The 10,289-nt window shown below is 43.0% G+C and overlaps 1 protein-coding gene across 1 annotated transcript; it reads left to right on the forward strand.

Annotated features, from left to right (window-relative positions):
- Nucleotides 1-7,419: 7,419 nt before the first annotated feature.
- Nucleotides 7,420-9,995, forward strand: LOC136479474 (uncharacterized). Its single transcript, XM_066477333.1, has 2 exons — nucleotides 7,420-9,686; nucleotides 9,770-9,995. Exons 1-2 carry the CDS (start codon nucleotides 7,420-7,422, stop codon nucleotides 9,993-9,995), a joined length of 2,493 nt encoding a protein of 830 aa, XP_066333430.1.
- Nucleotides 9,996-10,289: the final 294 nt, after the last annotated feature.

Consider the following 10,289-nt stretch of genomic DNA (forward strand, 5'->3'; position numbering starts at 1 on the left):
AATGGAAGAAAAAGATCGACATGGCCTTCATTTTGGCTGAGGTTGACTGGGTAGTCACCACACCGTGTCCCAATGAACCTGTGGCACCGGTGAGGGAGACTGATGAGACTGATGTTGCATGGCAGAACAGAGAGCGGGACTTTGCTCCCGTAAAGATGTCTTTTGACCTCGAACATAGAAAGTGGGTCACAACCAATAAGAAATGTTTGGCTGTGATAAAGAATACAATTGAGCCTGCAATAGTGGGCTCAATTCCAGACTGTGACACGGTCATAGAGTACCTAGAAAGAATAAAGACTCAGTTCACTGGCTCTTCAAAGACATATGCAACCCAGCTGATCAAGCAGCTGGTGACAGAAATGTACTCTGGTGGCGGCAGTGGCATTAGAGAGCACGTACTGAGAATGAGCAATTTGCATCTAAGCTCAAACCAATGGATTTGGCACTCAAGGATGAGTTTCTTATTCATTTGATTTTTGCTTCTTTGCCTAAAGAATTTGACACTTTTATTGTTAATTACAACATATAGCCAGAGAAATGGGATCTAGAAAAGCTCATAGCCATGTGTGTGTAGGAGGAGGAAAGAATAAAAGTTTCATAGGGTGGTACTATCAACTACCTAAAAGATAATAAGAAAAAGAACTATAATAACAGCTCTTCCTCCAAGTCATCAGGAAAGGGTCCCATGCAACAGTCTTAGAACAAGCAATTCCCAGTGGATAAAGACCAGTGTCTCTATTGTAAGAAGACGGGACATTATAAGAAGAATTGTCCCGATTTCCTAAAGATGATTATGAAAAATAAAGGTGAGAACATTATTACGTTCGTAAATGAATCCTTGTATGTCAAGTTTTCAAAATCTACTTGGTGGATTGATTCAGGTGCAACTATTCATGTTGCTAATTCTTTACAGGGATTCCGTTCGATGAGAACTTTGCAAAGAAGCGAAAGTTTCATTAAAGTCGCAAATGGAGTACAAGCAGATGTTGAGGCTGTTGGCGATCTTCCGCTAGAGCTTGCTGATGGCTTCATACTTTTTCTTAGAGATGTTCTTTATGTACCTTCTTTGCAAAGAAACTTGATTAGTGTATCAAAGTTGGACCATGATGGTTATGATTGCCATTTTGGAAATGGCAAATGTCAGATATTGTTTAATAATAGATGTATTGGTCTTGCCTTCCGACAAGACGAGCTTTATTTGTTATCACTTCATGAAAATGTGAATTCCGTATGTGATGTGAATGAGAATGTATCCTCATCGAACAATGCAAACAGAAAACGAAAGAGAGCTCACGATGCGTTGTCAAAATTATGGCACTGTCGTTTAGGCCATATTTCGAGGGGGGGAATAGAAAGACTAGTTAAGAATGATATTCTTCCTCCATTAGAGCTCTCAGATTTAGAACAATGTAGAGATTGCATAAAAGGAAAGTATGTAAAGAAAATTAAAAAGGATGCCAAACGAAGCACAGGAATTTTAGAGATAACTCACACAGACATATGTGGTCCTTTTCCTGTGAAAAGTGTGGATGGTTATGATTCATTCATAACATTCACAGACGATTACTCTCATTTTGGCTACATTTATCCAATTAAAGAAAGAACAGAAGCGTTGGATAAATTTAAAATATTTAAAACAGAAGTTGAAAATCAGCATGATTTAAAGATTAAGATAGTCAGGTCTGACCGTGGGGGGGAGTACTACGGTCGGCATACCCCATATGGACAAGTTCCTAGACCTTTTGCAAGGTTCTTACAGGAGAATGGTATAGTCGCCCAGTATTCAACACCGGGTGAACCTCAGCAGAATGGAGTAGCTAAAAGGCGTAACCGTACCCTGATGGATATGGTGCGTAGTATGATAAGTTACTCCACCTTATCGTTGAGCCTGTGGATGGAGGCGTTAAAAACCACCATTCATATTCTCAATAGAGTACCAAGTAAGTCGGTGCCCAAAACACCGTATGAATTGTGGACAGGTAGAGTACCCTCACTAAAACACTTACGAGTGTGGGGGAGTCCTGCTGAGGCTAAAGTATTTAACCCAAACATTGGGAAGTTAGATCCCAAAACAGTAAGTTGCCATTTTATTGGCTACCCAGAAAAGTCAAAAGGTTTTCGTTTCTACTGTCCAGATAGATATACAAAGTTTGTGGAAACAAGACATGCTGTCTTCCTAGAGGATGAAATGATAAGGGGGAGCATGGTAGCTCGAGAAATTAATCTTGAGGAGAAACGGGTGTATGCACCCACTCTGATGGTTCAGGAGCCATTTTTCGAGCTACCTGCTGCTGCTACACCTACAACGCAAGATGTTGTGGTGCCAGCACCTATTGTTATTCCTCCTATGGCAACAATAAATGAGGATGAGGAACCCATGGTTCAAAATCCTACAGACCCTATTGCCACACATGAGGGGGAGCAACAACAGCCTCAAACAGTAAATATGCCAAATGTGGAGGCCCTTAGAAGGTCTCAAAGAGTTAGAAGATCAGCTATTTCTGATGATTATGAAATCTATAATACTGAAGAGTTTCAAATGGAGGATGATCCCACCTCATTTGAAGAAGCTATGAGAAGTGATCATTCATCAAAGTGGCTTGAGGCCATGGAAGATGAAATGAAATCAATGAATGCCAATAAAGTTTGGGATTTAGAGATAATTCCTAAAGGAGCCAAAACAGTAGGTTGTAAATGGGTCTACAAGACAAAACTTGACTCTCAAGGGAATATAGAGAGATATAAAGCCCGACTTGTGGCAAAAGACTTTACGCAAAGAGAAGGGATTGATTACAATGAGACATTTTCTCTAGTCTCATGTAAAGATTCCTTTAGAATCATAATGGCATTAGTGGCACATTACGATCTAGAATTACATTAGATGGATGTAAAGACGGCATTTCTTAATGGAGACTTAGAAGAAAATGTCTACATGGCACAACCGAAAGGTTTTATCATGGAAGGAAAAGAACGAATGGGATGCCGCCTGAAGAAATCTATTTATGGATTAAAACAAGCTTCAAGACAGTGGTACTTGAAGTTTGACCAGACAATAAAGAATTTTGGGTTTAAAGAGAATGTTGAGGACAATTGTGTCTATACAAAGTTTAAGAATGGGAAGTTTATCTTCCTTGTCCTGTATGTGGATGATATCTTACTTGCTAGTAGTGATGTCAGTCTACTACTGGAGACAAAGAAGTTTTTGTCCTCAAAGTTTGATATGAAAGATCTTGGTGAAGGTTCGTTGGTTCTAGGGATCGAGATTCACCGAGATAGAAGTAAAGGGGTATTAGGACTGTCACAAAAGGCATACATTGAAAATATCTTAAAGAAATTCAGTATGCACAAATGTAGTCCCTCACCTGCTCCTATAGTCAAGGGCGACAGATATGGGGATTTTCAATGCCCCAGGAACAAATATGAGATCGATCAAATGGAAGTGGTTCCATATGCTTCAGCTGTCGGAAGCTTGCAATATGCTCAAGTATGCACGCGCCCTGACTTGGCATTTGTTACCGGGTTACTTGGCAGATTCCAGAGCAATCCTAGAATAGAACACTGGAAATTGGTAAAGAAAGTCTTGCGTTATTTGCAAGGAACGAAAGGCCTCATGATGACATATAGAAGATTTGATTCACTCCATATAGTGGGATATTCAGATTCTGATTATGCGGGAGATAATAGAAAATCCACGTCTGGATATGTGTTCACTCTCGCAGGGGGAGCTATTTCATGGAAAAGCTCAAAGCAAACCGTCACTACATCGTCCACAATGTATGCCGAGTTTGTAGCATGTTATGAGGCAACGGGACAGGTGAACTGGCTAAAGAAGTTCATACCCGGTTTGAAAGTGGTTGACGACATCTATAGACCACTGAAGTTATACTGCGATAATAATCCAACAGTACAGTATGCTCACAACAATAGGTCAAGTGGTGCTGCCAAACACATTGACATAAAGTATTATGTTGTGAAGGATAGAGTCCGGGATCAAATGATAAGTCTTGAGCATATAAGTACCGAAAAGATGCTCGCGGATCTGCTTACAAAAGACTTACCACCCAACGTGTTCAGAGAACATGTAGCCGGCATGGGTTTAAGGGAAAGCCTATGATTCCTGGACCATAAAGGGCCCAAAAGTTAAAGTATCTATTTCAGATCAGAGACTTGCATTGTAGCTGTTAAATCTATCGGCGATTGACCGTGACGATGAAACATGCTCTATGCATCATCTGTGAAGAAATGAGTAAGGAGAAAAGGATTGAAGTTTAAAGTTTAAAGATAAAAGTAATAGTGTGAGATCAAGGGGGAGAATGTTGGAATGATTTCCCAGCCAATAAGCCCAACGGCCTATTGGGCCTTGGTCACGCGCCCTGATCGGGGGCGCCCAACCCTACATGGTTGGTGGGCCCCCGTCGCACTGCGCTATATAAAGTGGTGGGGGCCGGCGGCTCATTGTACGAGGTTCACCGTGAGCCAATCCGCCCCACCAACAAACCCTAAGTCCGATCTAGTAAGGGTGCGCAGCCAGCGACGGAAAGACGCCACCGTCATCACCGTCGGCCTCACTGCACCTCACCGCGTCGCCGGACTTCACCGACTCTTCTCCGACCATTGCTGCCTGTGCGCAGAACGTCACCGACAGAACGAGATGGCCGGATCCTCCTCGACGGCGCCCTCCGATGGTCTGTACACTCCCATCCACTCTCCTCTCTCTATCACTCTGTAGTACGGTTCATTAGGTTTTCTACTTGTTCCTCCCAAATAAAAAGAACAACCCGACTAGATGCTACCCTAGGTGATCTCTGGAGTCTAACACTTGTTTCTTGCAAGGTCCAGTACGAGTGACGAGCCACCAATTATGGGGCTATATATGGTGCAGTGTCTGTATATATGGTCACGAAAACAGTGGCTGTCGACAATGCACATCAGCTGATCCTCGTGCTATTGATTACAGGCCAGCAGGTGCTTGTACTGAAATCAGCGTCCTTTTGGGGGGCCTCTAATTTGTATAATTGAACCTGCATGATGCGGTATCTCATATGTGCATGAACAGGGTTCAAAATTTCGGCGAAATTTCACGAAATTCGGTAATTTCGGTGGTGGCCGAAAGAAAAATCCGAAATTTTGTAATACACTAATACATGTGTTATATAACTTTAGACTCAATTTTTTATTATTTATATTGCATATTTTTTTATTCAATAGATGTGTAGTCATAAATCATACTAATATTTGTTTAGATTTAAATGTTTTTTTTAGAAAAGGCATGTTTCATGTGCTAGTCTCTAAAAAAAATGTGCCGAAATTTCGGCCGAATTTCGCAAAATTCAGTAGTTTCGGTGGTGGCCGAAATTTTTGTAATACCGAAATTGAAAACCCTGTGCATGAACGTGAGCATGTTTCTCGAGATTGTCCCGCTGGAAAGTGACTCCCTTGTTGGACGTGCGCGTCGTGATGCATAGCAGCACACGCGTCTTCCTCGTCTATCCTCCATCGTCTTCGTCCTCCTCTCTCTCTCCCTCCATACCCGTCCCTTTGTAAGGCCACCAGCCATGGATGGCTTCAATGAAAATCCAAACCCTAACCACGCTGCTGCCTCCTCCTCCTCCACCGCCCCGGCCCACGGCCATCCCGCCCACCCCCTCACATTCGGATTTCCCTGGCGTCCTTGCGCGTGTGTCGCTTGGGTTAGCGACGCATGCGCGCCAAATAAGAATTTGGGCCGGAAGGTAATGATTCTACCGACGGGCTCCCACGCAGTTATATATATATATATATATATATATATATATATATATATATATATATATATATATATATATATATATATATACACACACACACCTGTCTGTCTATACATTATTATATTAAAATACAACATCGTTAAAATAAGGAGAATTTTTTACTTTGGTCCGGAAAAACTGGACAGCTGGTGAGGAGCGATAGGATGGCTAGAAAAGCATAGGCACTAAGGGGAAGCACCGGGAGGCACCAGGTGCCTACTAAATTGGTGGGACCATAGGCACCAGGTGTATACTAAATTGGTGAGACCAGCACAAAAAAAAAGATTCTTATTACTTTTTTGAATTTTTTTGTGTAATCAAGGGCAAAATGGTACTCGGGTCAGGGAACAGGCCTGCGTACTCCTCCTGGGCGCCGGTGGAGATGGACCCCGAGGCGCCATGCCGGGACTCCCAGCTCTTGCATTATGTATCTCCGGGCGAAGGAGCCTACCTGGTAGCGGATGGCATTGCGGATATTGGGGTCGGCAGAGAAGGAGACGTTGCCACCGGCTGGCGTCGTCGTCGAGGAACTGGTCGATGGCGTGTGCCGCCATCCAGATAGAGTCATAGGTGAAGAGGTCGTACGCGTTGATGTCATTGCTGGATGGTTTGGCAGCGGCGACAAACCTGGAGATGAGCGATGCCGTGGCGTTCGAGTACGTGGTGTACTGGCGCGGCCTGAGGATGCCCAGTATATTGTTGGACCCTTGGAGGCGGCACCAGCACCATTGATGGCGGCAGCCGCAAGACGGTTGGTGGTGATACGTAACCTCCCTCCATCCGAAGCACAACAAGACATCAGCAGTGGTGGCCATCTAGAAGCGTGGAGATGAGCGTCGGGTCGGTGGCAGTCAAGAACAGCAGCGGCACGTGCATCCAATGGCGGAGCTAAGGGGGGGCCAGCGGGTGCCACGGCCCCCCCCCAACACTGCTGAAATTTTTTAGTAAAGCCTCCGCAGACTGCAGGCCTCCGTGTCCTTCAGGCTTCAGCTCCTGTTCCCATTGGGCTTTAATCGTTTTTCTTCTCCTGTTCCAATTGGCCCACCGACCACCGTGCCTTCAGGCTTCAGCTCGACATTCGCCCTCGGTGCCGTCGTTCCCAGACGGTGCGGTGCGGCGGCCTCTAGCCTCGGCTCCTCGCACAGTCGCACGCGACGCCGGCGCTGCGGACCCTGCGGTGGTTGCCTCCGTCGGCTGCGAGGAGTGCCTTCGCCGTCTCCGCAGCTTGCAGCTTGCCCGACGAACGACGACTGCCTTCGCCGTCTCCGCCGCCGCTGGAGACAGACAGACAGTCTGACAGTGTCACAGTGCGTCCGTGATCCGTCCACCCGCTTCCTGCTCTTCCTGCTTTGTCTCCCGAGGCTCGCCTGAACACCGGCGTCCACGGACCACGGTGTGTCGGTGGCTCGGTGCCCCCTTCTTCCAATACTGCCTTCTTCGTTATTCCTGTGCTAGCTTACTGCTCTGTTATTACCTGCAACTTCTTCATCGGGCTCACACTCATATTTGCTGCCTATTGGTTCTGCAGGTTGGAGTGGAAATGTGGAATTGTTTCAGTAGGCAGTAGGCAGTAGGCTGTAGCCTATACGGCTATACTCTATAGAAGCTACAAATATTTTTCTGAAGGATAATCATGGTACTCAGAAAGAGGACACTAGATTCTTTTTACAAGAAGAACGTTGGTGTTATTTGTTCTGACGAAGAGACACCTGAAGATGAAATTGCTAATTGGCTTGCTGCACAACAAGAAGAGGATGAAAAAGATGAAGATGTAGCAGAGGAGACTCCAAGGCAAACAACAGCTAAAGCTCAGAGAGTTAGTTGTGAAGGTACAAGTGTTTTAATGGTAGAGCGTGATCCAGGCTTGCGTTGCCAAATTTGGGATTATCCTCCAGATGAACAAGACCAAGTTATTAGAGCATATATGAAGCACGGTCCGTACCAATTTATTAAAGATGTGTACCCTCCTTCAGGTTCGAAGAAACATCCACGCAGATTTCAGTTTAATTGGTTCAAATCTTTTCCTTGGTTAGAGTATTCACCTACAAAAGATGCCGTCTTTTGTTTTCCATGCTTCCTGTTTTCAAAGAAACCAGTTGGAAAAATAGGATCTAATGTATTCACAGTGAAAGGATTTAGAAGTTGGAAGAAAGTCAATGATGGATCAAACTGTGCCTTCATGATTCACATGGGAAAATATTGTGGTTCAGCTCATAAATACAATGTTCAGTGTTATGAGAATTTAAAGAATCAGCCATGCCATATTGTACATGCAGTGGAGAAGCAAACAAATGAAGAAATAAAAAAGAATAGACTCCGTCTTCGAACATCAATTGATGCAGTCCGATGGTTAGCATTCCAGGCTTGTGCTTTCAGAGGACACGATGAATCTGTTGACTCAAAAAACCAAGGTAATTTTCTTGAGATGGTAAAACTTCTAGCTTCTTATGATGATGAGGTAAAGGCTGTGGTACTGGATAATGCTCCATTGAATGCTAAATACACATCACCACAGATTCAGAAAGAAATCTTGGACCTTATGGCTAGTAATGTGCAAACAGCCATCTGTAATGAAATAGGTGATGCTAAGTTTTGCTTGATTGTTGATGAATCAAGAGATGAGTCCAGAAAAGAACAAATGGCAGTTGTTATTCGTTTTGTTGACAAAGAAGGCTTTGTCCGAGAACGTTTTTTGGATCTTGTGCATGTTCATGATACAAACTCTGCAACTCTAAAACAAGAAATATGCTCTGTTTTATCTGCCCATAATTTGGATGTCCAAAATATTCGTGGACAAGGTTATGATGGTGCTAGTAACATGAGAGGAGAGTGGAATGGACTCCAAGCAAAGTTTATGGAAGAGTGTCCTTATGCATATTATGTTCATTGCTTTGCCCATCAATTACAGTTAGCTCTTGTTGCTGCATCCAAAGAAGTAACTGAGGTTCATAATTTTTTTGAACATCTTGCTGTTGTTGTCAATACTGTTGTGTCCTCCACTAAGAGAAATGATGACCTTCATGACAATCAAGTTGCTGAAATGGAGCATCTAATTGAACTTAATGAGCTTGAAACTGGAAGTGGTGCTAACCAGATTAGAACCTTGCATCGTCCTGGGGATACTAGATGGAGCTCACATTATGATTCAATTTGTAGTCTTTTAAAGCTTTACAAGCCTACATTTCTAGTATTGAAAGATATTGCTACTGCTAAAGGTTCAGGAAGCACACCTGCTGGACGAGCAAAGGCTGCTGGTGCTGTTAAATTAATGATGTCATTTGACTTTGTTTTTATTTTGCATGTTATGAAAGAACTCATGGGCATCACAGACCTACTTTGCAAAAAGCTACAGCAAAAAACTCAGGATATTGTCAATGCTATGGATGATGTGGCCACTACCAAGAAATTGATCCAAAGTTTAAGAGATCATGGCTGGAGTGCCCTTCTTAATGATGTGACATCATTTTGCATAAAACAAGGAATACAAGTGCCAAATATGTATGCCTTCTATGCGGACTATATTCGATCTCGTGCTGAGAATGAGCTATCAGTTGAGCATCACTACAAATATGACATTTTCACAGTTGCTATTGATCAACAATTACATGAGTTAAATAGCAGGTTCAGTGAACAAGCCACAGAGCTTCTCGTTTTGTGTACATCTTTGGATCCTAGAGATTCATTTAGATCGTTCAAAATTGATGATATTTGTCTGCTAGCTTCAAAGTTCTATCCTGCTGATTTTTCTGAACAAGAAAGAAATAACTTGAGACATCAATTACAACATTATGAGCTTGATGTCCTCGTAAATCCACAGTTCCAGAATTTATCAACTATTGCTGATCTATGCCGTCGACTAGCTGAAACTAGAAAATCAAATGACTATTATTTGATTGACAGGTTATATACATCCCTCATTTTTTATCTATTATCCCAAATCATTTTTGTAGATGGCAAATACTAAGCATTTTTTTCTTTGACAGATTGATTCGGCTTGTTCTAACTCTACCAGTTTCGACAGCTACGTCAGAGCGGGCATTCTCTGCAATGAAACTTGTGAAGACAAGACTCCAAAATAAAATGGGAGATGAATTTCTGAGAGATTGCTTGATAATATACATTGAGAAGGAGATTGCAATGGAGTTCACAACTTATACACTTATTGATAATTTCTATGATATGAAGACACGCAGAGTAAGACTAAAATGAAAAATGTTAGTTTCTATGAATATTTTTGCTTGCAGTAACTTTTATGTAATGAAAAATATGAAACCATGACTTTATATGAAATATATTTGGTAAAGTATATCCAATCTTCATCTTCCCTTGGAGTTCGATTATAGCAATCTATTAATTAAACTTGGTTGGCCCCCCTGTCTAAAAATCCTGGCTCCGCCACTGCGTGCATCTGGTTGGCGATGTGGGAGACAACGTGCACGATGCCCAAGGACTAGGTCCCCACCATGGCCACCACCTGCCTCTCCATCAGCTCCAAGGCTTGGA

This window comes from Miscanthus floridulus, chromosome 9 (genome assembly GCF_019320115.1).
Source record: "Miscanthus floridulus cultivar M001 chromosome 9, ASM1932011v1, whole genome shotgun sequence".
Lineage (NCBI taxonomy): Eukaryota > Viridiplantae > Streptophyta > Magnoliopsida > Poales > Poaceae > Miscanthus > Miscanthus floridulus.

Bases quoted from the DNA above. Each gene is read 5' to 3' on its own strand.
- LOC136479474 (XM_066477333.1), top strand. From the start codon at position 7,420: ATGGTACTCAGAAAGAGGACACTAGATTCTTTTTACAAGAAGAACGTT. The intron at 9,687-9,769 runs GTTATATACATC...TTTCTTTGACAG, and splicing joins GACTATTATTTGATTGACAG to ATTGATTCGGCTTGTTCTAA.